The 27,829-nt window shown below is 40.2% G+C and overlaps 1 protein-coding gene across 5 annotated transcripts in view; it reads right to left on the bottom strand.

Annotated features, from left to right (window-relative positions):
* VEZT (vezatin, adherens junctions transmembrane protein) overlaps positions 1 to 27,829 on the bottom strand; it is a 99,814-nt gene that overhangs the window by 27,976 nt on the left and 44,009 nt on the right. For 3 of the 5 annotated variants that reach the window (XM_032798606.2, XM_075067076.1, XM_075067071.1), the window contains 4 exons: positions 24,667 to 24,756; positions 18,038 to 18,213; positions 14,984 to 15,259; positions 10,279 to 10,428 (listed from right to left, as the gene is read on the bottom strand). In XM_032798606.2, coding sequence (XP_032654497.1) covers positions 10,279 to 10,428; positions 14,984 to 15,259; positions 18,038 to 18,213; positions 24,667 to 24,756 — 692 coding nt within the window. The remainder of the gene's footprint in view (positions 1 to 10,278; positions 10,429 to 14,983; positions 15,260 to 18,037; positions 18,214 to 24,666; positions 24,757 to 27,829) is intronic. The other 2 variants (XM_032798607.2, XM_075067080.1) reach the window with 1 other exon arrangement.

The following is a 27,829-nucleotide window of genomic DNA, read 5'->3' as shown; positions in this document are numbered from 1 at the left end:
GCAAAAATAACATACCTTCATAGGAAAATATTCTTACAAACATAGAAGCTTAATAAAGTTTAATGTCAATAAATACAAGAATTGTGAAGTAAAAGTAATGAACCATAGCATTAAAGGATGGCAAATCCTCCGTAGGGTCCGTGACATTATACAAATCTGAAGTAACATTTTTGTGGTAAGTCAATGGCTACACTACCATAAAAAGTTTTGGAACAGCTGGAAAACTGGTCTGAGGTTTTGCTAGGATATAAATTGACAAGCAATGATGCAAGTAACAGGATATCAAGTGTAAAATTTCAGTTCCAAATTATGTCAGGTTACAGCCACAACACTGAAGTAGCACCCTGTAGTACTTTTTTCAACTGCAAGGCTTTAATGTCACCAAAAATCAAAATGTAGATGTTGAAGTACCTCACAACAGTCATATTGTTTTGGGTTATATTAGTCTACAGAATCTTGTCTTTAAAAGTAAGTGATTGTAACACCTTTGCTGCTAAGGGTAATGTACTTTCTATAAATGGAACAAAACAGTATATTCACGTTAAATCTGTACACAAATATTGGCATCTTGATTATTCAAATTCTATTCTATTCTGCACTATTCTAAATAGTTTCTTATTCTGCACTCAGCACATACACACACACCATATCTGAGCAACTTCCAGTAGTGCATTACAAGACATGACTTCCATCTGTCACATGTGGTTCGTTCTCTCTCATCCTCTCCCCAGTGGGAGAACTGTGCAGGCAATGTAGTCTTATTCTGGCAGGGCTTAGTTTTGTTTTAAATGTGACTAAGAGAGACTAAGACAGTTATAATGTGTTTGTGGGAGCCTGTCCTGCTGAGCAGACATACTGCAGTGTTCTGTATTAGTTGGAGTTGTGTAAGCAATGAAGGCTTCATAACCAAGTATCTTGCACTGCTACAGTTCAGCCTTAATGAATGCCTGATCTATTCAGAATATATTGTATAAGTTACATGCTTTGTAGTAGTTTTACTTCGTGGTGTGTATCAAGTGTTACCAACTTTTGCGATATCTGGTATTTTACTTAAAGTCTGAGCTGCTGGAATTGAGATTGCATGAGAATCTCGGCTCCCAACAAAACACAGGAACAACAACAAAATGTTTTCTAGCTTTTGGATGTGGAGAAATGCTTGAAAAATGCAAAGTGGATATAACCTAACGCCCCCAACCCAAGCAGCAAACAAAAAGATACCACGTTCTTCAAAAACAAACCAAAAAAAACAAAGAACAAAAAACAACACAACCCAAATACAAACAAACAAACAAAAAAAAAAACCCCTCACACCCTCATGATTTTAAGTCAATCTTTTTTTTTTTTTTGGTGGGGGATGACTCATGATTTTTGAGCATTTAGGCTATCTGGTCACAAAATAGAAAACTTTCATCTAGAAATATTGAATTGCTACATCTACAGAAAACTTTACCCTGCAGAATTCTGAAAATGTTTCTCTTATAAAGTCCTAAGGGGGAAAAAAGATTTAATTCAAACCATGTTTCTTTCATTTCTATTTTGATTTGGGTTTGCAAATGCTATGCTCCCTTCCTCTGGGATCATATAAGGCCCAGCAGAGGCACTGGTCTCCTGCCCAGCCAGCTAAACTGTTTTCTGGGATAGTTAGTTACAAGTTCCACCCTTTCACACCCAGACTCAAATCATTTTCCACCTGTTTAATTCTTACAGGACTAAAACAAAACAATCTGCTCTAGAAAATAATTTTACCACTTGAGCAGAAAAAGCAGCACCTGTAATGAAGCTTCAGTAACCTAAATTAGACAAAAGCCTAATTACTGCTCTTCAGATATCCCAGTAATAGGGCAAAGAAAAGCCTGTAATGCCAGTTACCCAGAAATGTAATATGTTGCAATCAGTTACTGACTCACGTAAACATGTAGGTGTTAGCAGGATCCAATGTTTTAAATTAACCCAGGAGGATGTGGAGTACTGGGATTACCATGCCTATCCTTTCCTGAGATGGGGGGGGGGGGAGGGAAATCAGGCCACAAATCTTTAAGATTGAACATTTGCAAGTTTCACTGAAGAGCCTTTAATCTCTCCCTGCAACAAATGTTCTCTAGCAGCATGAAGATCTTATAATGCAGGTTTAGTAATGTGATCTCAACATATTTCATTTTTAGTTCATATGCAGTTTTGTACTCTGCATAGGATTAATAACTGCAGACTGGGAGCAAGGGAGGATTTCTGACTCATGTTAAAGAAAACATTGCAGGAGACAGTATATAAATCCAGAACTAATGTTCAACTCTATGTACAACCCTATATATAACGGTAGGGTTGTACATAGAGTTGAACATTAGTTCTGGATTTATATACCACTCTTCTACAGTGCCTTTCAGAGTTGAAATTTACAATTATCTTTATCTAACTAAGGCAAGAAAACAGGATATAATTACAAAATCATCAGTGTCTCCTAATACAAACAAATTTGAATTTATTTTTAAATGTTTGTTTAGAATCCCAGTGAGATATTAAACAACAGATACACTAGATTGCAGGAATGTTAATGCTAATTTGATAAGATCACGATGAAGCACTGTAATGGTGACTTTAAATTATTCTAAAATGAAATGAACTTTAATCATATACTTTACAGTTGAAAAATCCTAGAAATAACTAGAACACTCCAGAGATCAAGGTATTTTACTTTAAATTATGTTTCAACATAAAAAGACTGGAAACAATCCTAAAAAGACTCAAGAAGCAATCCCACGGTATGGATACCACAAGATAACTGAACTCTTGAGGGGATCTGTAATCATACTAGGCTGATTAACATGACTTATTCTTCAGTGTATGCTGACTGAATGCACATCAATCCCTTAAAACCTCTTGTACACGTGTGTGTGTGGGAGCAAAGAAAATACACTAGAGAAGAAGTTTTATTTAAACAATGTTTAACTTCCACTTCTGTGCCCATTTTTTAAAGAGACATACGATTTTTAAACAAAAGTTGCTAAATAAAAATGACCTTTCACTTAACCTGGAAATCCATAATTTATTATCCCTAAACTGTACACAAATTTACAATACTGCCAATCCTCAAGCATTCAAAAATCATGAGTCAGCCATCCCCCTTCCCCCAATAATGAGATTTGCTTGAAAGTCATGATATTTTAAGAAAATAATAAAATTTGGTAGGGTTTTTTTTTATTGGTCTTCTGGTTTTTGAATGTTAAGGGTACAACTGGGTAACATTTTCAAGCTTTTTCACCACAACCATGAGGAACAGACAGTTATGTTTTTTATTAAATGAAAGCGGAGATTCTCACCTAATCACAAACCATCAGTAGCTAGGGATTTAAAAAAAACCAACCCAAATATGATGAACTTTTCATAAAAATCTCAAGAATTACCAATAATGAATATACTACTTGAACATATTTTTCCTTAAAACAAACCCATTTTTATAATATAATAATTGGAGATATACCTATCTCCTAGACCTGGAAGGGACCTCAAAAGGTCATCGAGTCCAGCCCCCTGCCTTCACTAGCAGGACCAAGTACTGATTTTTGCCCCAGATCTCTAAGTGCCCTTTGTGTTTATATATGTTGTGGTAAAAGCCTATTCCATTAAAACGTTATTTCCTTAATGTCACAACCGGCTGAGCTTTCAAGCTGAGAAATGATCTGCATAGGATGCAAAAGTACTAGGGGCTAAAATCAAATTAAAGCGGAGTATGCAGCAACATCTTAAGGTCAGACTGGGTCTAAAAGGCCCCAAATATCAGAATCTCTCACTAACAGCAGTTAACTCACCACATTGCAGACATGGGGCAGCTGGCAACATCAGTTAGGGTGACCAGATAGCAAGTGTGAAAAATTGGGATGGAGGTGATTGGTGACTATATAAGAAAAAGCCCCAAGTGTCAGGACTGTCACCCTAATGTCAGTCTGTATGTAATCTAGACATCTACCCCATTGATAGACTTGTACAGAAGTGTATTTGTCAACAGTAGACAGTCACTAATATGGTAACAAATAATAACTAACAAAACCTGCACTTCTGTAGCACTTCGCATCCCAGAACGTTAAACAATCTTACCGACTTTCAGGAATTAAGCTTCCCAACACTCATGTCAGATAGGTAAATGTTAACACACCTTTACAGGTAAAACTGAAGTAAAAAGACATTAAGAGACTTGCCCCACAGTCACACAGCAAGTTTATGACAAAGTTAGAAATAAAAAGCCAGATGTCTCGCACTTAGCAGCTAGACAACACCACCTTCTCTTTTGCTACTGAATTGTTTGTATTTTGTCATGAGGAGGATTTCTCCCATTTATAGTAAAATGAGAGTTTTAGAGATTCATATGGCCAGCTCCTCAGAGGGTGTAAACTGGTACAGCTCCATTGAATTCAGTGGCAGTACACGCATTTACATCAGCTGAAGATAGGGCCCACAGAATTTTAATGCGAGAAGGACTATTACAATTGTGTCGTTTGACCTCCTGGATAACAAAGGTCATAAAATGTCACCCATCCAATCTTAATCTTCCACTCACTGAAATAAGTGGAAAATCCCACTGACTTCAATGGTGCAGACTGCAACCTTTATAGCTGTCAAGTGATGGAGAAGTCCCTTTGTCTGAGTAAAAAGAAACCTTCTCCACATGCAGGTACTTGCTTCTATCATTGAGGATGTACGCCTGTGGAAGCAGTGCACCCTTTGTAATGAATGACTCAACTTTGAAAAAGAAAGACGTGACAGGATGCAGTTATATGTTGTTCCCACAATGCAAGACTGACTTTTAACATAACAAGCACAGAATGTGCGTGGAAGGTTTTCCATCTCAGCAAAAGTTACTGGTCCATCGAATCCAATATCAAAGCTTCACATAAACTGAAAGCGATAATTCTTCTTACATTTTAAATGAAATCTGTACACTGCTCAACATGGTTATATTTTATATCACTGCAAATTTTAATTACCTAGATATTAATTTACTTGCACTAATAAATAAATATAGTGTTAATGAAGGGAGTTGTAAGCTTTGACACGTTAGCCTTAGGTATATGTTGCTAAATCTCCAGTCTAATTTGACTGAATAATGACACAGTAGCAGGTGTATGCAATCTGTGCTGCTATAACAAAGCTATGTATTAAGTTTTTTAATACTCAGTAACAACAACAAACAACAACATCATCATCATGATGTGGGTGTCATAGGAATATCCAAAGGTAAACATTTAATCCTACCACAAAGAATACAACAACATTAGGATACAAATAAGACAAGTGTCTACAATATGATGTTTGTTTGTCACAGCCAGATCTGTTTCTGGTCCCTATAAGGTGCTTTTTTTTGGGTCGCCAAGAGACCCTAATTTGCATAGACATTTAAGTGGGGGAGAGTATACATTTAATAATATATACCAGAAATGTCTGAGAAGGTGACAGCCATGCAATAAATATATCCCATACCTACGTAGTTTATTTAATCATTCACCTTTATGCAAATCGCTGCTCTTTGTCTACTCATCTATTGCCACAGGATTCATTCACACTTTTCAAATAGCCATAATTAAAAAAAAAAAAAAATCTATCATCAGTCAGGTTGTTAGCTGAGCTCCTCTGATATACTCCTTTCAGCCATGCCTCATCTATAATATTTGAGAACTGCTCCCTACTTTTTATTTATATAAAAATGGAGTGCCTACAATTTAAAGCAGCCACACTGCATATAATACCATAACATAAATTTGTATTCAGATATGACCACTCTTACTGAAATGAATGCAAATTATGCACATATTTCTGATGATAGATATGAATCAAACAGATCAAGATATATATGTGTCAACATAACATTAGTAGTCAAAAATACACCATCTCACTGAGCAATGTGAGTAAGCCAAGGTTACTGAAAGAATTTTAAATTTTGTATTTCCTGACACAAGTGTTCAAAATTGTCACAGTGTTACATCAATTCAGATTTTATATCTTTTATAGGCCAGAACCTCAGCAAATTAAGTGGACATGCAATTAAAATGAATGAAACTGTGAATATTTACACCATGTGAGGATCTGGTTCCACTTTTAAATTTTATCACTCTATCGAAATGAGTCAATCCTTCAGTACTGAAGCCAGTCAGTTGACAGCATTTCAACATACTATCATAGAATCATAGATTATTAGAGTTGGAAGGGACCTCAGGAGGTCATCTAGTCCAACCCCCTGCTCAAAGCAGGACCAATCCCCAAATGGCCCCCTCAAGGATTAAACTCACAACCCTGGGTTTAGCAGGCCAATGCTCAAACCACTGAGCTATCCCTCATCATTAACTCTATCAGACAGTTAAGTTTTATTTATTACGTTCACACTGTAATCAAGATAATGTGTCCTTCTTCAAATAAGATAAAGACAACTCAGAAGTAGAGAACCCAGTAGGAGGACCAGTCACCAAATAAAATGCAATTAAACTTTTAGCTTAGCTATATTAACTGGAGTGCTGCATTTCACTTTCTTTTAAAACCAAAAGGCATTTCTCACATATTAAAATTTCAGAATGCTGTACTGAACAAACTGGATTCAATTTTCCCCTGCTTTGACACAGAGATATACTCTTGATCTGGCAAAAAAATGCAGAAATAGTACATCAAGTGCAATAAAAAAAGTTTATCCAAGTAGAGTTAGCAGTTTCTTCTGAGGTCATTTGAAAAAAAACAGAAAAACTAAATTTCATTTCAATGGTCTTTTGAAACTTTATGCCAAATGTTAAGCATGTTTTTCTAAGAAAAAGTACATTAGATTGCTATAGGTGGTGTAAATATTGCATCAATGGTATTACTACATTCCTGTCTTTCAGATGCTCACAATAAACACCTTTAAACATGGATTAACTCATACTCGGACAGCCTACAGGCACTGCAGTCTAATGCATGGTCTGATTTTCTGCAGAATTTTTTTTTTTTTTTAAAACTCCACTTTTGTTCTTTATAGCAGTGAAAAATCTGGATTGCAACTTTTCCTGATATTCAGCTGAAATTCCTTTCTTTAATTTCATCACATCATTCCCTAATTATACACAGTCAAGCTCCTCTAAATCTTTTCTTTCCCTGCCGTGGGCCACTCTAGTGGCACAAAAGGCCCCTTAAAGCTGTCCTAAGTGAGCAGCTGAAAATCCCGTAATGTGAAAAAATCCTTGGCTGATGAAGACAGCTCTATGTAATCCCCAGTGCTGGAGGAGGCTGTGGTTAGAATGCGCTACATTCAACCAATCCACGGATGACACAATAGTCAGTAGGGTCCATTACAAGACAGAGTAACTTGGGGCAACCCTCAGGCTGCTCTCAATTATTCTGGTGGGTGTTAACCCCCCCCTCAAAATGCAACCCTCTTATTCTCACTTTTCATATATTGCACAGATCTGACTGTGCCTCCATCTCAACTCCTATAACCTACATGCTGTCTGTGCTCTCTGCACTTCAACTTTGTGCTTTTCCCACGCTGCTCCCTCGGCCCAGAATATCCCTTTTCCTGTGTGTCAAGCATCCCTACATGTTGCCCTCAAATCCTTCCTCAAAACCCACTCATTTCTTCCAGCTTTTCGCTAATGATTTCCATGGCTGAGCCATCTATTCATCTTTTGTTATGGGACAAACTCCATCTTAAAACCATACAAAGTAAGGCAAAAGTAAATGCCAAATTTTCTGAGTTAAACAAAAGATCTCCTTCTTCCTCATTTCCTAATATAAAGCTAACTTAACCACCCTTGCCAGTTTTGAAGCTAAGAGGGTGGTAACCCTTCTGCTGAAGCGGATCCAGTCTAATTCAAACCAAAATAGTTCTGTAGAAGGCTGGAAGGAGGTTACTAGTGGAGTTCCTCAAGGATCGGTTTTGGGACCGATCTTATTTAACCTTTTTATTACTGACCTTGGCACAAAGAGCGGGAATGTGCTAATAAAGTTTGCGGATGAACACGAAGCTGGGGGGTATTGCTAACCGGAGAAGAACTGGATACAATACAAAGAATCTGGACCCACCTTGTAAAACTGGCGCGTGCGTAATAATATAGATAGTTTTAAAGTAAGTAGTTTAAGTAGAAGTAATAGTAATAGGATGAAATATAATAGTGAAAAGTGCAAGGTCATCACTTAGGATTATAATATTAAGAATTTAGATATACATTTGTCGACCCATCAAGTTGGATAGCAACGCGAGGAGGAGAAGGACCTTGCAGGGGTATTTGTTGATACGGGACTGTCTATGATAGCCGCCAATGCGATACTGGCCGTTAAAAAAGCAAATTGCCAGTTAGGATGCATCAGGCATGGTATTTCCAGCCAAGGATAAGGAGTGTGCAGTCACCGCTTATATAAGGCGCTGGTGAGACCCCATCTGGAATATTGTTGCAGTCTCTGGTGTCATGTTTAAGAAGGGATGAATTCAAACTGGAACAGGTTCAGAGACGCGGGCTACTAGGTGATCCGAGGAATGGAAAACCTGCCTTAGATAAGGAACTACAAAGAGCTTGGCTTGTTAGCCTAGCCAAAAGAAGGCTCCGGGGGTGATATGCTCTCATATATCAGGGGGATTAACGTTAGGGAGGAGAGGAATTATTTAGAGCTTCTAGTACTAATGAGCACAAGGCAATGGGTACAAAACTGATATTAGGAAGTTTAGACTATAGATTAGACAAAGTTTCAACCATTAGGGAGTAGCTCTTGGAACACCTCCGATGGAAGCTAGTGGGGCAATAGACTTATCTGGCTTTAAGACTAAGCTTGATAAGTTATATGGAGGGATTTTGATGATGTATGATGATAGTTTAATTTGGGTGATTGATCTGTGGATTATCAGCAGATAAGTCTGCTTAATGGTCTATGGAGGGGATGTTGGATGGAATGGGATCTGAGTTACTGCAGAGAATTCTTCCTTGTGCTGGCTGTGGTCTTGCCCACATGCTCGGGGTTTAGCTGATCGCCATATTTGAGTCGGTCGAAAGGTAATTTTCCTCCAGGGCGGATGCAGGGGCCCTGGAGGTTTTTCGCCTTTCCTCTGCACGTGGGGCAGGTCACTTGCTGGTGGATTCTTGCAGCCTGATGGTCCTTCAAACCACAATTTTGAGGACTTCAATAACTCAGTCATGGGTTAGGGGTTGTTATAAAAGTGGATAGGTAGGGTTCTGTGGCCTGCTTTGTGCAGGAGGTCAGACTAGATGATCATATTGGTCCCTTCTGACCTACAAGTCTATGAGTCTAAGTTGCTTTTATAAAATTGTTTCAGTCACTCCGGATACGACTGGTTACATTTCCCTTCCCATATACAGAAAATAAATCTATTCTCCAGGGCTATCTCAGGATATGAATCAGTGATATCTTGAGCACAAAAGCAGGATTCACATCCCTAGATAAATGATCCACGAATAAACACTTATTTCCTCTGAACTGGAGTATAACTACACCTGTTACAGAAAGACACACACATATCCAGGAGTGCTATCAATATTAACTAAAACACATATTCCAGGAAAATATAACAATAATTGGTAATGACAGATTTTCACTATGTTACCATGCACATTAGTTTCCAAACTTGTGATTTTTCTGGGGAGGTAGAAATATAATCACATATATTTGAATGCAATACATTGGCATTTCTGATATTTTCCCAACTATGGCACAGATACAGCACAGCTATCAAGTAACCCTACTGTCATTTTTTCAACGGAATATGGGTTCACGCTTTGCAAACACAATTTGAATTGCATTTCATTTTGGAAGCAGAAAATCCTCACTGTTCAGTGTGCCCCTTGACTAATCTATGTTGCAACAGTGCCATTCAGATTTCATGAAACAGGAAATCGCTTAGCTTTTAATCTGGAGACTAGATACGCAATGGAGACGCGAAGTGAGAGGGCAGGTGGTTGAGACGAAAGTTATTTTGGAAGCAGGGAAATAAAGATGGGTAAGAGCAATAATGAAAGGGAAAGGACTAAATCACACATATCAATATTCACACAAAAGGCATGTGTGTGCAAGACAAAGTAGAGGACTCTTATCTTAGATTGCACAGTCACAAAAACATGAAATATTTTAAGAATGTGCTGTCTCAAGCATAACTCAAAAAAAGACATTTTGCAGCCCTTCCTTCTTGCATATATTTAACGAGATACCACAAGTTTCTACTGGTGCCAGCTCTATTCATTAGGACAATTAAGTGTCCCATCTATATGGGTAGGTAATTCATTCATAAGTATCTGCATTTGTGGGTTTTTACAAAAAGGATATTTTTTCAGCATGTACAGAGTAGCTAGTCTTGAAGCTCGAAAGTTGGCTCTGACAGATCGGTAAACAGCTTTCCGAAGACCAATGAGATGCTGACTAGGATGCTGTCCAGCTTTATTAAATGGGCAAGCGGCACTGACCCTGTCAAGCAAACTTGAAAAGTAAAATGTGATACAACTGTACAGATGTCCTAAAGAATTTCAACAAGACAATACATCAATTTCACTTTCATATCCCTTATTTACAAAAGACAATCCTTTTTTATAATGGGTTAATACATATAATTAAAGCAACAAAGTTTTACCGTATCAGTCATACATTTCATTAAAAATTTTAAATGAAAAAAGATTAACAACTCAGTAAAGGTCCTGCTCCTGCTCCCATTAGAGTCAATGTCAAAATTCCTATGGACCTCAATTATACAGAATCAGGTCCTACAAAGAGAGAGCACCATATAGAGAGGTAAGGCTAATGAACTCTGACCTGAACATAACAGAAGCCCACTGTAAGTTTTAAAAATATGTATATTTAATGCATACCTCTCTATATGCAACTAATTACTTAGCTTTTACAAATGATTTTGCAGATAGGCTGTGCTCCATTATCTATTTAGATTAATCTATATTCCCCTCCCCTCAACCAGTACAAAGAACGTTATCCAGTTTGATGAGGTTAATCAAACATTTGAGTGGAAGGACAATCTACCATAAAAACTACAGATTGCAGAAATTCTTGTGGTACTGTTACAGCTAGAAATACAAAATGAAGCAAAGATTCTGAAACGCATGCAATTACATATACTAGCATTTTTAAATACACATTGATCTCAATGTATACATTTGCATATTGGTGTGCCATTTGCTTGTGGGAACAGATGGCAGAAGAGCTTTAAGAAAGTGCCATTATAAAAAAAAGATCTATTCTGTAAATAAACTGAAGTGCACCTGTGTGAATTTTAAATATTTGCACGTTAAGTTACAAAAAACAAAAAAAGTAGTACAGACTAGCCTTCTGTTAGCGTACAGTATACTTAGTAATATGAAAGGTATTTATTAAAATAACATACTGTACAAGCTATAAAAACTTCATACCATATTAATATACAAGAGTAATACTTAAACATGATCAAATAAAATCTTGTATGTAAAACACTTTTCATTATAAAAGAAGCAAAACAAATTGCATTAGCTTACAATTTTACCAAAGCAAAGTGAATATGTTTGTCCAGTTCTGTGTTTTCACTGGAACTTTAAAATTAACATCTGTTACAGATTCTCTCTCAACATTTCTATGGCTATTTGAACTTACCAATTGCTAATATTCAAAGGTAAACTCTCATTTCAGTCTTTTAAACCATACACTTCAATGGCTTGTAAGAAGTGCATCTGGAGAAGCTAAGGAGTAATTTAAGAAAGCAGGCAGAAAGCTACCAATGTTTTCTCCACAGCAAAGATTGTAAGCACTTGCAGCTCTGCGACAAGACACCCACCCATCACTCATGCCCCTATATACAACCAACACCTTGAAAAACAGGGTTGTTTTATGATTTGTAACATTTGTTTCCATGTCAAAATGTTAATCTCAGCAGTTTGTATAAATTTATAGGACTGAATTCTTCCTTTCTTTTTTCCTGAGAAACATCAAACCAGGATCATTTGCTATGTTTCTGCACATACCAGAGATACATCATCCGAGGATCTCTGTTAGATGTTACTGGACCATGCTGCATAGCAGCAGCAGCGAAAGGCAAGAGGAAAAACTGTTGAGGATGAACTTCCTTTTCTCTACAATACCAAAATCTGTCTCAATTATAAGATAGTGCAATTTAAAGCTCTTTCAGTCTCACAAGCTAGATTTTAACTAAGGTTGAAATAGGATGTGTATGTCATAGGCTCATACTGCCTCATATTAATAAAGTCAGTTACTACACATGAGCATAGCGGTAGTTCTATAAAGATGCTGTGTGCATCAATACATGTTTATATATTTCAAATTGGAATCAAGCCCTACAAGAGAAATAATAATACTTGGGAAAACTCATTACTGAAGTGCCAACCAAATAAATAGCCCTCATTATAGAAAAAAGTGGATTTTCACTATATATTTTTGCAATTTGCATTTTATAAGGGGCAGGGAAATGGAAGCATTTTAATAGCTAGTAGGAATTCCAAACAGTGACTCTAGGCAGGATTATTTGATGGTAACTCATTAGCTTAGTCAGTACCTTACAAAAACAAAAACAAAACCTTGTTTTGAAACGTAATGACTACACCTACACCTAATTGCAAAGAGAATTTAGGGCATTGTCCATGTTTCTCTCTAAAGGCATCCTGCTGTCTGATGGATGATAACCAGTTGCATTCGAAGTACTTAAGGTGAAGGAGCTCCAGCAGGTTGGCAGGGAGGAATTGAAGGTGGGATGAGGTTCTTACAGAATAAAACAGATCCAACAGGAACTTTCTTGTTGCTGAGACGATGAACAAATGACCAAAATTTTGTTCTTAGCACTTACTGGGACATATTGCTACAGTATCATCCCTATCAACTTGTAGGGCGAGTTCCTGACTCAGTTGACGTCAGCAGCAAAATTCCTAAGCCTCAGAGCTGTAAAATGGCACAGAAAGCCACCCCTTAACTTTGTGTAACCATATTCGGTGTCACTTGACTCCCTTTAGTGAACATTAAAGCTACTTTACTACATTACTGCTAGAGGACATATTAAGCTTTTTCTTTTAAAGTCTATTAGCAGGAAACTACACTACAGCTCAAAGCAAAATTGGGGGCAACAATCACCACACACAGCGCTACCTCAAGTAAACAATTTTCTGACTGTTCCTCTAGAGCATATTACATGTATAGGCTTTCTGAGGAAAACACTCGAGTTAGTTAAGGGTTTTAAAAAAAAAAAAAAAAAAAAAGAAGGTCATAGACTTGGTCCATACTGGACCGTTAATTCAGAGATCCATGTATTGAGTGTACTGGCTCAGTTACCTTCAAACACCCGTGATACTGTATGGAATTGGGAGACGCTTTATTCTAAAATTGCAAGGAGTCGTGCCACATCTGCCATGTAAGGTATCTGTGAAAATGTTATGATTTGCCAAGTATCATAATCTTGTTTATATGTTTGTATCACTTTTGTATTGTGAGTTATAGATATGTATGGTATACCTGTATTTCAAAACTTATGCTGTGTTCTGACAGAATGGCATTGGTACTAAGCCTGCTTGATGGCCCCTCAAAGGACATCAGCTGTACAATGAACCCATTGAGAGAAGGCAGGGACTACACCTTATGAGTCAGCAAGACATGTAGGGGAATACCTGTGGACAGAGAACTCTAAAGCTTTTCCACGCCATGTGTGATGAAGCTTGTATTTGGGACAAAGGAAGTACAGGCCACATGGCAAAAGGTATAAAAGACAGATGCATCATCTCAAATTTGTCTTCAATCCTGCTTCTTACTTCTAGAGCAACTTTTCTACAAACAAAGCTCTGAACAAAGGACCGAATGACCCATCCAAGCTGTGGATGTGTTCCAGAGGGATTTTCAAGCCAGCAAACTCATCAATACTGTTAAGAACCTGATATATGGAGTTTGAAGCCTTATGTATTTATCTGATTGTTTTACCATTTAACAACTCTCTTCTTGTTCTTTTTACTTTATAATAAACCTTTAGTTTTAGATACTAAAGGATTGACTGGCAGCATGATATTTTGGGTAAGATCTAAACTAATACTGACCTGATAATGTGGCCGGTCCTTTGGAGTCAGAAGAACATTTTTTAGAGTAAGCATGTTTTAAACAACTTCTCACTGTACTGGACCTATGTGCTGACTGGGAGCTAGAGAACTGGAATGCAACAAAGGAAGGTGTGTGATTTCTTTTATAGCTTCTTGATAACCAATGTGGGGGATTAGGAGCACAGTCTGAGACTGGTTGGTGAGTCTAACTTCAGTGTTAACCACCAGTTTTGGGAGTATCTGTTCTCCTTTTTGCAGCCTGCCCAGACCTTAGCATTTTCAGTGAAGGCTACCGTACACACCTGGGTCAGACCCCCATACATGCACACCCAAAGAAATCCTCTCTAAAAGGTTACTAAGATTTAAAGAAATGGGGACATAAGATCAGGAGTCAACTTGAAGCTCATCTATTGTTTTAAACTACTAACCTTTAGATATGTAATTAAAGAGCAATCAGACCACAGATTTGTTAAAATTAGAAGAAAAAAAAAATCAGGTGTTTTTCTCAATTGCAATCTGGACAAGTCCTAACAATAAATTCTTTCTGAGACTCTTTTTGTGAAGATAAGACTGAATATTGCTTAACTGTATTCTGGCTCAAAGAAAACATATCTAGGCTGACTTAGGACATGCTTAAACACTCCAAAAAGATAATAAAATATGTCCTTGGCAAAACATAATGTAGGCATCTCATCATCTAAAGTTAGGAAATTAATTTAAACTAGGTAGGGCACAGTTTCAGCCTTGCATGTACCATAATGTGCTCAAGCACAAAACAGTTGAACTGGTAGGAATAGCATACTGTCTACAAATACAGATCAAAGTTCTCTGTATTTTTAAAAAATTAAAATGTATTAACGTTTTCCAACAGATTCCATCGGTCATTGGAGATAACATTATAGAATTTTAATACTTAATTGGCTTGAATGAATCCATATATAAAATGAAATAAAATAAAGACTCACAGGGTAAATCCTCTGGAAATGACTTCAGTCTCTTGAATGAGTCGCAGAGCTTTTCTCACAAGATTAGTAAAAGCACGGCTATTTGCCACTGTCTCTTCCAGCTGGAGTCTGTATTTTCTCAGGGACATTTGCAGCTTGGCTATCCTCCATGTGCCTAGAGCTCGTATGATCACATAGACAAACAGAACTAGTCCCCACACCAGCCAGAATGATCCATTCCACCATGAAGGAAGTATAATCAATGCACTGACAAAGGCAAGCAGCAGAGACACATCCCTGCAAACAAAGAAATAGACAAAGTGACATCTACTACCAATTCCTGAGATTAACCAACTGAGGAAAGTCATGAGACTCTCAACTACTGTGCTGTTTACATTTAGTTACATGGACTTTTATGTAGGTTTTTAAGACAGCTATAAATAGTAACAAGATCACTAAATGAAAGATTTAGGTGTTATGTAGGGAATTAGTCCATAAAGCTACGATATATTTTCTTGATTTAAAACAGCCAGTGGAAAAATAATGCACTAATTTGAAAGGTCAATCTTTCAAACATACGACTTAAAAAAAAAAAAAAAAAAAAAAAGATTGCTCAGCATTAAAGGCAAGGGTGGATGGGAAATGTACGGTCTGCACTTCCAGGTTCAAGAGGACAGCAATAAAGGGCATGATTCTTTTAGGTAAGCAAATGTCCTAAGTAATGACAGTTTTATTTTTCCAGATTCTGACTCATTTAACCTGGACACCCACACACTACAAAGTTCTATCAAGCCTTTAAAAAGCTGGCTGTGAAAATCTTTTTAGGCAGCCCTGAAGCTTTTCAAATTACCAGGAACAACAGAAGCTAAAGCCTCATTTCAGCTATGTTCAAAAACAGATTTTTCTTTTGCAAAATTGCCATTTTTCTCCTGAAAATTTTGACAGAAAAAGTGGTCTATTAGAAAAGAGAATGTGAGCCTTTGTATTTAATCTGTAATTCTGCGAAGCTATAAGCTTTCCAAGCTTCAAATAACTTCATACCTATTTATTAGGGCCAACTGGGAAACAGACTTCCAGTTCATCAATTTTTTTTATTTTTTTTTCTAGATTTTGGAAAAAAAAATTCTTGAATCATGACAAAAATACAAAACTTGAAAATTTTGCCCAACTGGAATTCTGCAATATTTCAATTGGGGAATGCCAATTAAATGTTTCAAAACACTTCAGGTATATCTGAAACAAAATATGCTGTCTGGGTTCCCAGGAAACCTAGAAGCCCAAATTCTACAGCAGTCCACCAGGCAGCTACTGATAAGCAGGGGCGGCTCCAGGCCTTAGCAGGCCAAGCGCGTGCTTGGGGCGGCAAGCCGTGGAGGGCGCTCTGCCAGCGCTGCGAGGGCGGCAGGCAGGCTGCCTCCAGCGGTTTGCCTGTGGAGGGTCCGCTGGTCCCGCGGCTTTGGTGGACCTCCCACAGGCATGCCCGTGGAGGGTCCACTGGACACACAGCTTCGGCATGCCTGCAAGAGGTCCGACAAAGCCGCGGGACCAGTGGACCCTCTGCAGGTAAACCGCCGGAGGCAGCCTGCCTGCCGTGCTTGGGGCGGCAAAATCCCTAGAGCCTCCCCTGCTGAGAAGCTAACAGCTTAGAAGCCACGGCTCTGCAGCAGAACCCTCATGCTGGGCAACCTCAGAGCCAGGAGCCTGTGCTGCTGTAAACTGCAGAGGCAGTAAGCTGGCAGGAAATCAGGTAGAATCACACCTAAATTCACATGTTTCTGTGGAACATTTTAATTTTGATTAATCAGCATTTTCTGATGGAAAAATGTTCCACTGGAAAATTTCCAACCAGCTCCAGTATTTACAGATTAGTGAATTCGACACTTTCTTCCTTCAACACCATTCATAAGCCACTTGCATTTTCACATAACACCTGCAATATGGTACTCTGCATAGCTTCAATGTGATTGATCCCCACTCTTACAAGACAGGAAGGCAAACCCAAAAAGATACCAATACAGAGCTCCACAATAAGACGCCCAATTTCAATACATAGTATAGTACATAATACTTTCACACGATTTACTAATTTTAGAAGAGGCCCAGAGTTAAAGAAAGCATTGTGTAAGGTGTAAAAACATTCTGGATAGGAAATCAATTTTAAGAGGATAGAGTCATAGGCTTAAAGGGCAGGCAACTTTTATAAACAAGGTCTGTACACCAGTGTGAAATTCATTATCCTTCTGTAACTTCCCTGCTATATCTAATAGACTTCCTGCTGCCCTGTTTTAAAATGAAGTACTTCTCACTGATGACTACATCACTAGCTGCATGAATTAAGTAAATATAATGAACTCAGTAGTATGATACAGTCTACGAAACTTCTCATACATTTCACATCTCTTAGTTCTCCTCACCACTTTTACCATATGGCGGAAAATTCTCCAGACCTGCCTCTGTCACTTCACGTTGCAGACACATTAGAAGTGGAATACAAATTTATCTTTTTAAATGTCAAATAAAGACAAAAGTTTGGCCTGAAGAAAACCAAAACAGGAATGCTGAAAAGTCCAACAAATGGTTTAAAAATATAAAAAAAGTAAATTGATACTGTAAACTTTTCAACTCAGAAATGGAAAATCCAGTCTCCAGGTCATTGTGCTTACACTAGACATGTATCAAAGCCATCAGATCATCACTTTAGAAGTTCAAGAACTAACAAGCCACTTTATTTAATAAAATATGTCAAAACATCCATAAGTGCCATTCATGTGTTCTGGGAGCCCATCCCATAAATTAAAACATACATGTAGTCCTTTTATTACATTGTAACTATTCACCAGCCTTCAACCCACCCTCTCTTCAAAGGCCTGAGGGAAAAAAGGTCTTTTCAATGTGCCCAGGAAGTTAAAAAATCTGGGCCTGGCAGACCAAAGGGGAGTCAAATAACCTAAATCAAAGACTTTAGAGGAGAAAAGACACACTTTTTTGTAAAGTCTCTTATGCAAAGAGCATGCTGATAGTTTCCCCATCAGTATATCTAAATGGTCACAGGCATAGGCGTTTTCTGGACAGTACCAAATATTAGGAGTTGCTAGGGAGCGTAGCGTTGGAAGGTGTCCATTTTTCTGTTGATTGGACTGCCCTGCAGACAGGATACTGGGGTCGAGTAGCTCAATCAGTTCCACATCCTCATGTAGCAGAACTTCCTGTTGCAGGATGGTATACAGAGAGTCCAGTCGAAACCCAACATCCTTAACACGAATGAGTGAAAGAAAAACAGGGCATGAGTGGAGATTAAGTTGTTAAAAAATAATAAAACTTTATTGTTTATAGTTCTGTAGACGCCAGCATTTTAGACATGCTACAATTGGCTATACCCGCTCTCTTAAATGCGTTTCATTCTAAAACTTCTTCTGCCATCTCATCTTTAAAGATGCTTTCATTGAACTCACAACCTGGTCCTAAATGAGGACAATGTGGCTGAATTGGAAACACGCTACAGGTTGTTTGAATCTATTTCCACAGGAATGGGTGTAGGCACTAGAATTTACCAGAAAAATGGAAGTCAAACTGCAACCTGAAAAGTCTGTTGTGTTCAAATGAATCTAGCTTTTTTCTATAGCATCTTTCACTAGCAAACAAAAAGATGTTAAGATAGAGACATTGCAAATCAGTCAGTTACAAAAATTGGCTGTGGACCAGTTGACAAAGACGAGGTCAGTTGGCTGGAATTAGAATCCCCACCTGCAGTGAGATCCTCCAGGAGAGAGCCACAAGACCTTTCCAGAGGGAGCTGTGACTCCACAAATGAAACTGTATGGGATCCTGTGGACCTTTGACTTACCAAACCTAACAGGAACTTTGGGTGGTACCAATGATTTTAATGCCATCACAAACATTTGCACTTCCCCTTCTTCAACTAGAACGTTTAAAGAAAAAATCTCTGCGGCTATATTACCTACCAAAGTAGCTCTCTGAAGTCTTAAATCAGATACTGAAGCAAACCGTAACTCTAGAACATCAAAATTTTTCCAATGAAGAGAGTGTTCAAACAGACCACAATGAAAATTTACTATCAGCATGTGGTCTAAAGCAAGATCTAAGTGTAAAAAGCAAAAATACTTCTCTTCTGCAGCTTCTTCAGTCAGAAGCCATTAACAGACCTCAAGGAGTTTGTCGCTCCATTGCCAAAATAATTTTAGTTTTCAATCTAACTGGCATTATTAAAGCCAAGATAAGTATTTCTCATTGACTCAGTAGAGTAATCTACTATGAAGATAGTAGGAAAATAGCTATCTGAAGGCCCTAATTCTTTAAAATAAAAACAACAATAAATTAATGATACTCGGTATCATCTTATACCCTCCTGCATTCAGTTTTTACTGGAGAAGACTTGATTAAGGAAGCAATAGAGCAGACTATGTGCTGAAGTGAATTCAACAACACTTCTCTTGAGTCTACAAAAACAACAAGGAGTCCGGTGGCACCTTAAAGACTAACAGATTTATTTGGGTATAAGCTTACATGGGTAAAAAACCACTTTGTCAGATTCATAGAGTGAAAATTACAGATGTAGGTATTATATCAGTGATTCTTAAACTTTTCTGCTGGTGACCACTTGCACATAGCAAGCCTGTGTGTGCGACTCCCCCTTAGAAATTAAAAACAGTTTTTTACATAGTTAACACCATTATAAATGCTGGAGGCAAAGAAGGGTTGGGTGGAGGATGCCAGCTTGCGACCCCCCATGTAATAACCTTGTGACCCGAGGGGTCCCAATCCCCAGTCTGAGAACCCCTGCATTATATAATGACACATGATGAGAAGGGAGTTACCTCACAAGTTGAGAACCAGTGTTGACAGGGCCAATTTGATCAGGGTGGATGTAGTCCACTCCCAATAATAGATGAGGAAGTGTCAATTCCAGGAGAGGCAAAACTGCTTTTGTTATGAGCCAGCCACTCCCAGTCCCCATTCAAGCCCAAATTAATGGTGTTAAATTTGCAAATGAATTTTAGTTCTGCTGTTTCTCTTTGAAGTCTGTTTCTGAAGTTTTTTTGTTCAAGTATAGCTACTTTTAAATCTGTTATAGAATGTCGAAGAAGACTGATGTATTCTCCTACTCTGCTTTTGTATGTTACCATTCCTGATGTCCGATTTGCGTCCATTTATTTTTTTACGTAGGGACCCTCCGGTTTGACCAATGTACATTGCAGAGCAGCACTGCTGGCACATGATGCCACATACAGTAACTCCCCACTTAACATCCTCTCTTTTAACGTTGTTTTGATCTTACGTCCCTGCTCAATTACAGAACATGCTCCATTTAACATTGTGCAATGCTTCGCTATAATGTCGTTTGGCTGCCAGCTTTGTCCACAGCTGGCAGCCCCCCATCAGCTCCCCTAGCCCCCCCCACAGCACCTCCCATCCCCTGGCAGACCCTGCGGATCAACACCTTCCTCCTTCTCCCCCAACCTTCTGGCCGCAGCAACCAGCCGGCTTGCAGCATTCAGGAGGGAGGGGGTAGGAGCGAGGACTCAGTGTGCAGGCTCCCCCTCCCTCTCCTGCCTCTTGAACCGCTGCAAACCAGCTGATTGCTGTGGACAGGAGGCATGGAGGGACAGGGGAGGAGCGAGGATGCAGCATGCAGAGTAAAGGGGGAGGATGGGGGAGAAGAAGAGGTGGGTTAAGGGTGGGGGTTTGGGGAAAGGGAGGGCATGGACAGGCTGAGGGTTGAGCCCCCCACCCCTGGTGTTTGCAGAGCAGGGGAAGCTGCCACTGCTACTGTGGAACGCGCTTCTCCTAGCTTACAGCCTTCAGCCTGCTTGCCTGCCTGCTACAGGGATTGGTTGATAATGTGCTGGAGAGGTTTTAGCTGGAGGCTGTACGCGATGGCCAGTGGTGTTCTGTTATTTTCCTCATTGGGCCTGTCCTGTAGTAGGTGATTTCTGGGTATGTCTCTCGCTCTGTCAATCTGTTTCCTCACTTCCCCAGGTGGGTATTGTAATTTTAAGAACGCTTGATAAAGATCTTGTAGGTGTTTGTCTCTGTCTGAGGGATTAGAGCAAATTCAGATCTTCTCAGACCCTATACTACCCACACTCCTAGCTATCTTCAAGGCACCATCGACTTCCTGAGGAAACTACAATGCATTAGTGATCTTCCTGAAGACACTATCATGGCCACCATGGATGTAGAAACTCTTTACACTAATATTCCACATGAGAATGGACTATAAGCCAGGGCTTTGGAGCGGAGCTCAGAGCAGCTCCGGAGCACTGGAGCTGCAGGTTTTCGTCTGCAGCTGGAGTACAGCTCCAAAGCCCTGCTACAAGTTGTCAAGAACAGTATCCCTGATGAGGCCACAGTACAATTGGTGTGTGAGCTTTGTGATTTTGTCCTCACCCACAATCATTTCAGATTTGGTGACAACTTATACCTTCAAGTCAGTGACACTACTATGGGTACCCCCATGGCCCCACAGTATGCCAATATTTTTATGGCTGACTTAGAACAATGCTTCCTCAGCTCTTGTCCCCTAGCGCCCCTCCTCTACTGGCATTACATTGATGACATCTTCATCATATGGACCCACAGGAAGGAGGCCCTTGAAGAATTCCACCTGGATTTCAACAATTTCCCACCCCCACCACATCAACGCTCAGCCTGGACCAGTCCACACAAAAGAGATCCCATCCTCGCTGGGCACTACAATGCAAATAAGTGATGGTCACATGAACACATCCTATACCGATAACCATACTGACTGCTATCTTACTACCATACCATCCAGCTTCCCATCCAGGAGAACATCACACAATCCATTGTCTATAGACAAGCCCAAGATAGAACCGATTTGCTCCAATCCCTCAAACAGAGACAACACCTACAAGATCTTTATTAAGCTTTTCTTAAAAACTACAAGTACCCCATCTGGGAAGTGAGGAAACCAGACACTGACAGAGTGAGACACGTACCCCGAAAATCACCTACTACAGGACCAGCGCCCAACGAGGAAAAACAACAAACACCACTGGCCATCTGTACAGCACCAAGCTAAACCTTCCCAGCACTTATCAACGATCTACTCAACCTATCCGGGAAAACAACCCTTCACTCACAAGACCCTGAGAGCAGGCCCAGTTTCTCACTTAGAGACGCCCCAACCTGAATCAAATAATTACCGCACTACACACACAACACCACAGAAACCTAACCCAGGAACCATCCCTGTAGCAATCTCGTTGCCTACTCTGTCCCATATCTAACTCTAAGCAAGCCCATCCAGAAGACCCAACCACATATCAGACGCATAGAGGCTCATTCACCTGCATGTCCTATCTAAATGTTTATATACGTCATCATGTGCCAGCAAATTGCCCCTCTTCCATGTACAGTATCAAAATCGGAGAGTCTCCTACATAAAAGAATAAATGGACACAAATCGGAACATCAGGAATGTAAATGTACAAAAGCCATAGGAGAACACTTCAATCTTCCTGGACCATTCTATAAACAAATTTAAAAGTAGCTATACTTGAACAAAAAAACTTCAGAAACAGACTTCAAAGAGAAACAGCAGAACGAAAATTCATTTGCAAATTTAACACCATTAATTTGGGCTTGAACGGGGACTGGGAGTGGCTGGCTCATTACAAAAGCAGTTTTGCCTCTCCTGGAATTGACACCTCCTCATCTATTATTGGGAGCGGACTACATCCACCCTGATCAAATTGGCCCTGTCAACACTGGTTCTCCACTTGTGAGATAACTCCCTTCTCTTCATGTGTCATTCTATAATGCCTGCATCTGTAATTTTCTCCATGCATCCGAAAAAGTGGGTTTCTTACCATCGAAAGCTTATGCCCAAATATATCTGTTAGTCTTTACAGTGCCACTGGACTTCTTGTTTTTGTGGATACAGACTAACACAGCGACCCTGTTTCTTGAGTCTGTTCAGTACCCTACAGGTACTGCTTTGCATCACCTTGCAGGGTTGGCTAGCTACCTCAGTTTCTCGGTTTCTAGGATAACAGGGCTAGGATGGCTGCGGAGGTAACATACTCAGTTTATGTGGGGGCAGGAGAAGAGTTCCTTTCTTTGCCTCCTGGGAAGTTCCAGAGCAGTGTTGCCAAGCTGTAAAGGAAATCTTGACCTCCTAGGCTGAGGAAGTGGTGATTATGAGGGGTTAGGACTAGAACTGGTAGATCTGTGAGGACTCCAGGACAGATGTGGACATTCTCCTCTCTCAACTTTTTTAAGGCTGTATTTAAGGACAGCATTCTTACATCACTCATACTATGAAACGATAGTGGAAATCAGACTCCTCTAGCTCTGCAGAGTCAAGAGCGATTCACGACTATTTTGGCAAATTTCAGTGAAAACAGAAGGCACAAAAGAACTGTCCTGTGTGCCTCCTACTATATTTGGAGTGGTCAGGTGCCAAGTCTCTGAGTGAAAGGAAATGTGGACCCAATCCATCCCCGCATCTTGGCTCCTTTATGCTAGTTTTACCAGCTTATTCAAAGGACCACAATGCCAGTGGATCTGGCCCACAGGTAATTCCTTAAATGCTGTGGGCATTCTGGGCTGGTAGACAGCCACCTATGCACCTGCTTCTAACAGGAACCCATAGTGCACAGGGCCCACCATGTGTGCCTGGGTGCTGTTACATCTATCACGGGGTCGGCAACCTTTCAGAAGTGGTGTGCCGAGTCTTCATTTATTCACTCTAATTTAAGGTTTCGTGTGCCAGTCATACATTTTAACATTTTTAGAAGGTCTCTTTCTAGAATTCTATAATATATAACTAAACTATTGTTGTATGTAAAGTAGATAAGGTTTTTAAAATGTTTAAGAAGCTTCATTTAAAATTAAATTAAAATGCAGAGCTCCCCGGACTGGTGGCCAGGACCAGGGCAGCGTGAGTGCCACTGAAAATCAGCGAGCGTGTGGCCTTCGGCACACGTGCCATAGGTAGCCTACCCCTGATCTATCAGATGCAGTCAAACCTAGAAGCCACAGGCAACTGGCCACAGGTTATGTACAACCTCACGATGCTATAACCTGTGCTGGTGGCTGAGGTGAGCCCCAGGAAAGAGAAGATACAAAGGTGGCATGAAGCTACCTTAAACTCAGCCCCCCAATCTCTATGCCATGTTCAGCACGGAGGTGATTTGAGCCCTATGTGTTTTACCAGCTTCCATCATGGAAGAGATGCTTGCAAGCCAAGCGACAAATTTGAAGGCTCATTCATATAAATGATCAGGAGCATAATTTCTGATATAAGTAAGTGGCTTTGCACTTAAAACCAGATCTGAATTGTTAGGAAGCAATACATAAGTGGTATGGTATTTTATCCTTAACTTTCTCTACAGCTGAACTGGATCAAGAAGGTAGGACTCTATAATCAGTCTCTTTGGTTTTAAATAACATCTTCTCTTTTTCTCAAGCTCTCCTAAGGTAAAAGTTACCTTATCTACATTTAAAAACCTTTATGTTGCATTTCCCAACCTTTCATGTTGTGCACAGTGAGCTTTGCAGTGTTTCCAAAAAACTGATGAATTTTGAAGACTATGTCAATTCCCCATGGATCCATCTTGCTGACTGGCACTGAATGGGGCAAAATATAGATCAAGGAGAGGTGTAAGAGACAAGAAGACTCAGGGGCTGGGGAAGAAAATAAAGTAGTAATTACTTACCAATCTGTAGAGTAGGTCATCTTTTTTCTCACATGGTGAAAAAGGAAATGAGCTTTTAAAGAGCTCAGCTAGTTTTGACAGGATGCCTTGCTAAAAGGAACAGAAAACTGAAATTAAAAATCTAAAAGATACAATAATTCATTTACTCCTGCTTCAGTTTCTCTTGATAAGTCAAATTCCAAGTACCTGAGACTTAGTTTTCACTTACTCTATCTGGCCCAACTTCAGAGTATGCCAAGGGAATACCTGTTTCTGGTGACTTGAAAATTTTGTCAGTATACAAGAAGGTGAAATAAGGCTTTCATTAACCCCTTCATTCCAAGGTGCTATAAATACTACATTGTTAAAGCAAGTGTAATTAGGATTAGCCCTAGGTCTGAGGGTTGTAGTTGCTGCCTGAGCATGAAAGATCCCCTCTCTCCTTGAGGATAAAAAAAAGAACCAAGCAGGATTAAATGGTGTAAGGAACCGAAGGTGAAAAAAGGGACTGGGAACGAGGAGCTGTCTTTACCTATGCAGGTGCCATGACTGGAAGACAGGGATTGTGGCTGGCCTAGTGGACACAGATATTGAAGGTGCTGAGACCCAGTGATGACAATTGCTGTAACTATTCCAGAAGCTCCATGTCAGATTAGCACTAAGCATCATATAATCTTATCTCCATGTTATATCACACACAACCTAAAACTGGACTTTTAGCGTCATTTGTGAGTTGCAGACCTCTAATTAGGGACAGACTATGTCCTCATGGATTTGAAATAACTACTGATCCAGGCCAATAATCAACAAGTATTTATTTAAAATATGATCAAAAAAGAAACCATGTCTTGCTTGACAACAAGGTTACTCACCTTTGTAACTGTTGTTCTTCGAGATGTGTTGCTCATATCCATTCTAGTAGGTGTGTGCGCGCCGCGTGCACGTTCAACTCAGGAAAACCTGCTGAGACCTGACCCCAAAGGACCCATAAGGGGACAAGATACTTCAAATCTGGTGGTAGAGGCTTTGTTGTGCTCTTTGTTTTGGGGTTTGCTCTTGGGACTAAAGGGAACGAGACATCAATCCAGGCTCTCCAAGTCTTTCTTGAAACCAGTCTCTAATATTTCAAACTTGTAAGTAACAGCCAGGCAAGGTTTAGTTTTTATTTATTTTCTACTGTAAATGTTCTTTTGCTGAAGGATTTACCTCTGTTGGCTGTAACTTTGACCTAGGCTAGAGGGTCTCTGGCTCTCTGAATCTGGTTACTTGTAAAGTATTTCCACCTGATTTTACAGATTGATTTTTTACCTTCTTCTTTAATTAAAGCCTTCTTTGACTGTTATCTTTAAGATCAAGGGGATGATGGACTCACCAGGAATTGGTGGGGGAAAGAGAGGGGAGATGATTAATTCATCCTTGTGTAAGAATCCAAGAGGTTGGATCGTGTTCACCAGGAAATTGGTGTAGAAGTCTCTCAAGACTATCCAGAAAATGGAAGCTAGTATTGAGAGTGGTGCAGCAAAGACCAGATCTAAGCTTGGTAGTTAAGCTTAGAGGTGTTCATGCAGGTCCCTACTCTGTATCGGTAAAGTTCAGAGTGGCGGAAGAACCTTGACACATAACCATCTGGGGCTTTTTAAGATTGTACATGATGGAATTTGTTTTAAACCAGTTTTTTTTGTTTAAGAAATTGAATTCACACACAGTGAGAAAATACCCTTACTATGTTTTACATTTAAAAAAACCCATCCTTTTATCTATGAAAGTACAATGCCAGTATGCAACAAACACACAGTATTCTACATTTCAGTCATTTGTCATGTAATTTGATTGCTTGTGTTGCCATTATCAACCAAACTTAAAACTGCATGTTGAAGGTTTCAGAGGTGTGGTCACGTGAAATTCATGTAATGCATGTAAATGTTTTAAAACTACCTTCTAACCAGCTACTATCAAAAAGATTGTGGGAAAGCAGATATACGTATGTGTTTATAAGCACTCACTCCATTTTAATAATGCAGGTTCTTTCTCGAGTGCTTGCTCATATCCATTCTAGTAGGTGTGTGCGCGCCGCGTCACGTTCGATGCGGATACTTTTACCCTAGCAACACTAGGGTGGGCCGGCTGGGCCCCCTGGAGTGGCGCCGCCAATGGCGGCTGATATATAGCCCTGCCGGCGCCAACCGCTCTCATTGTTCCTTCTTACGCCCGTGTCGGTCGTTGGAATGTGGAGCTCAGCTTATCTGTTCTCCACCTCCTCTAAGGCATTCACTCGTTTTCTCTTGAAATTGTATATAGTTAATCTTTAAATAATAGTTAGTAAAAGTCTTGTTGTTTTAGGTTGTTGTAAAATTAGTTTGTGGATCGCGGTTACCCGTCCCTACCCCGGCACCGGGCCCATGCCAGGGTCGCTGGGCTTTCAAACCGTTGCGGGGCGTCGTCGCCCGATGCCACACGGCGATCCCACGATTCCTGTCTAAAGTGTGGCGACTCCACCATGACAGACAGATTAAAATTTGCAAGGCATTCAAGCCCCGAACGCCGAAAGCAGAGGGACGTTCGCCTTAACAGTTTACCATGGAAGGCAGCACTCACTCCACCGTCCTCGGGACCGCAGCGGCACGGGAACAAGCGCCTTCCTCGGACAACCGCACCCTATCCGCACGCTAAAAAAGACACCTACCCAGGTCTTCCGGCTCCAACTCCTGGTCGCAGACCGCTCCCGCTTCCCGAAAGGGCAGAGAAGCGTAAGCCTCCTGGGCCACTACACCCAAGCCCCGCAGTCAGAGCGCTTGCCGTTCAACAGCCCGGCCCGGCCCGATCCTGCCGTCGGCATCCCGAGGTCTGTCGCAACCCGTTGATTCCGGCCCGGCAGGCCGTCGAGTCGGTGCCTAATTGGCTCCCCGGCGCGTGCCGCGGTGTGAGCTTCATGTGCCTTCAACCCAGAGACATTCTCAGACCGGCACGGGCCCTTATTGCGGATGACGGAGCCCAGCCGCCCTCGACCCCCGCACGCCGGTGGCGCGTCCCACAATCTCTAGGCAAGCGGCTCCGTGAGACTCTTCTCACCCCGGCACCGTGGGACTCGTTCCAAGATCGAGGGTCTCCCAGACGCTTTCTCGGTCTCACCATCGCCCGGATCCGCGGCCGCTCGCAGTCCGGTACCGTTCCCTTCACGGTACAG

This window comes from Chelonoidis abingdonii, chromosome 1 (genome assembly GCF_003597395.2).
Source record: "Chelonoidis abingdonii isolate Lonesome George chromosome 1, CheloAbing_2.0, whole genome shotgun sequence".
NCBI classification, from domain to species: domain Eukaryota; kingdom Metazoa; phylum Chordata; order Testudines; family Testudinidae; genus Chelonoidis; species Chelonoidis abingdonii.
Note: the sequence above shows the minus strand (reverse complement) of the source record. Positions and strands in the feature narration are given on the sequence as shown.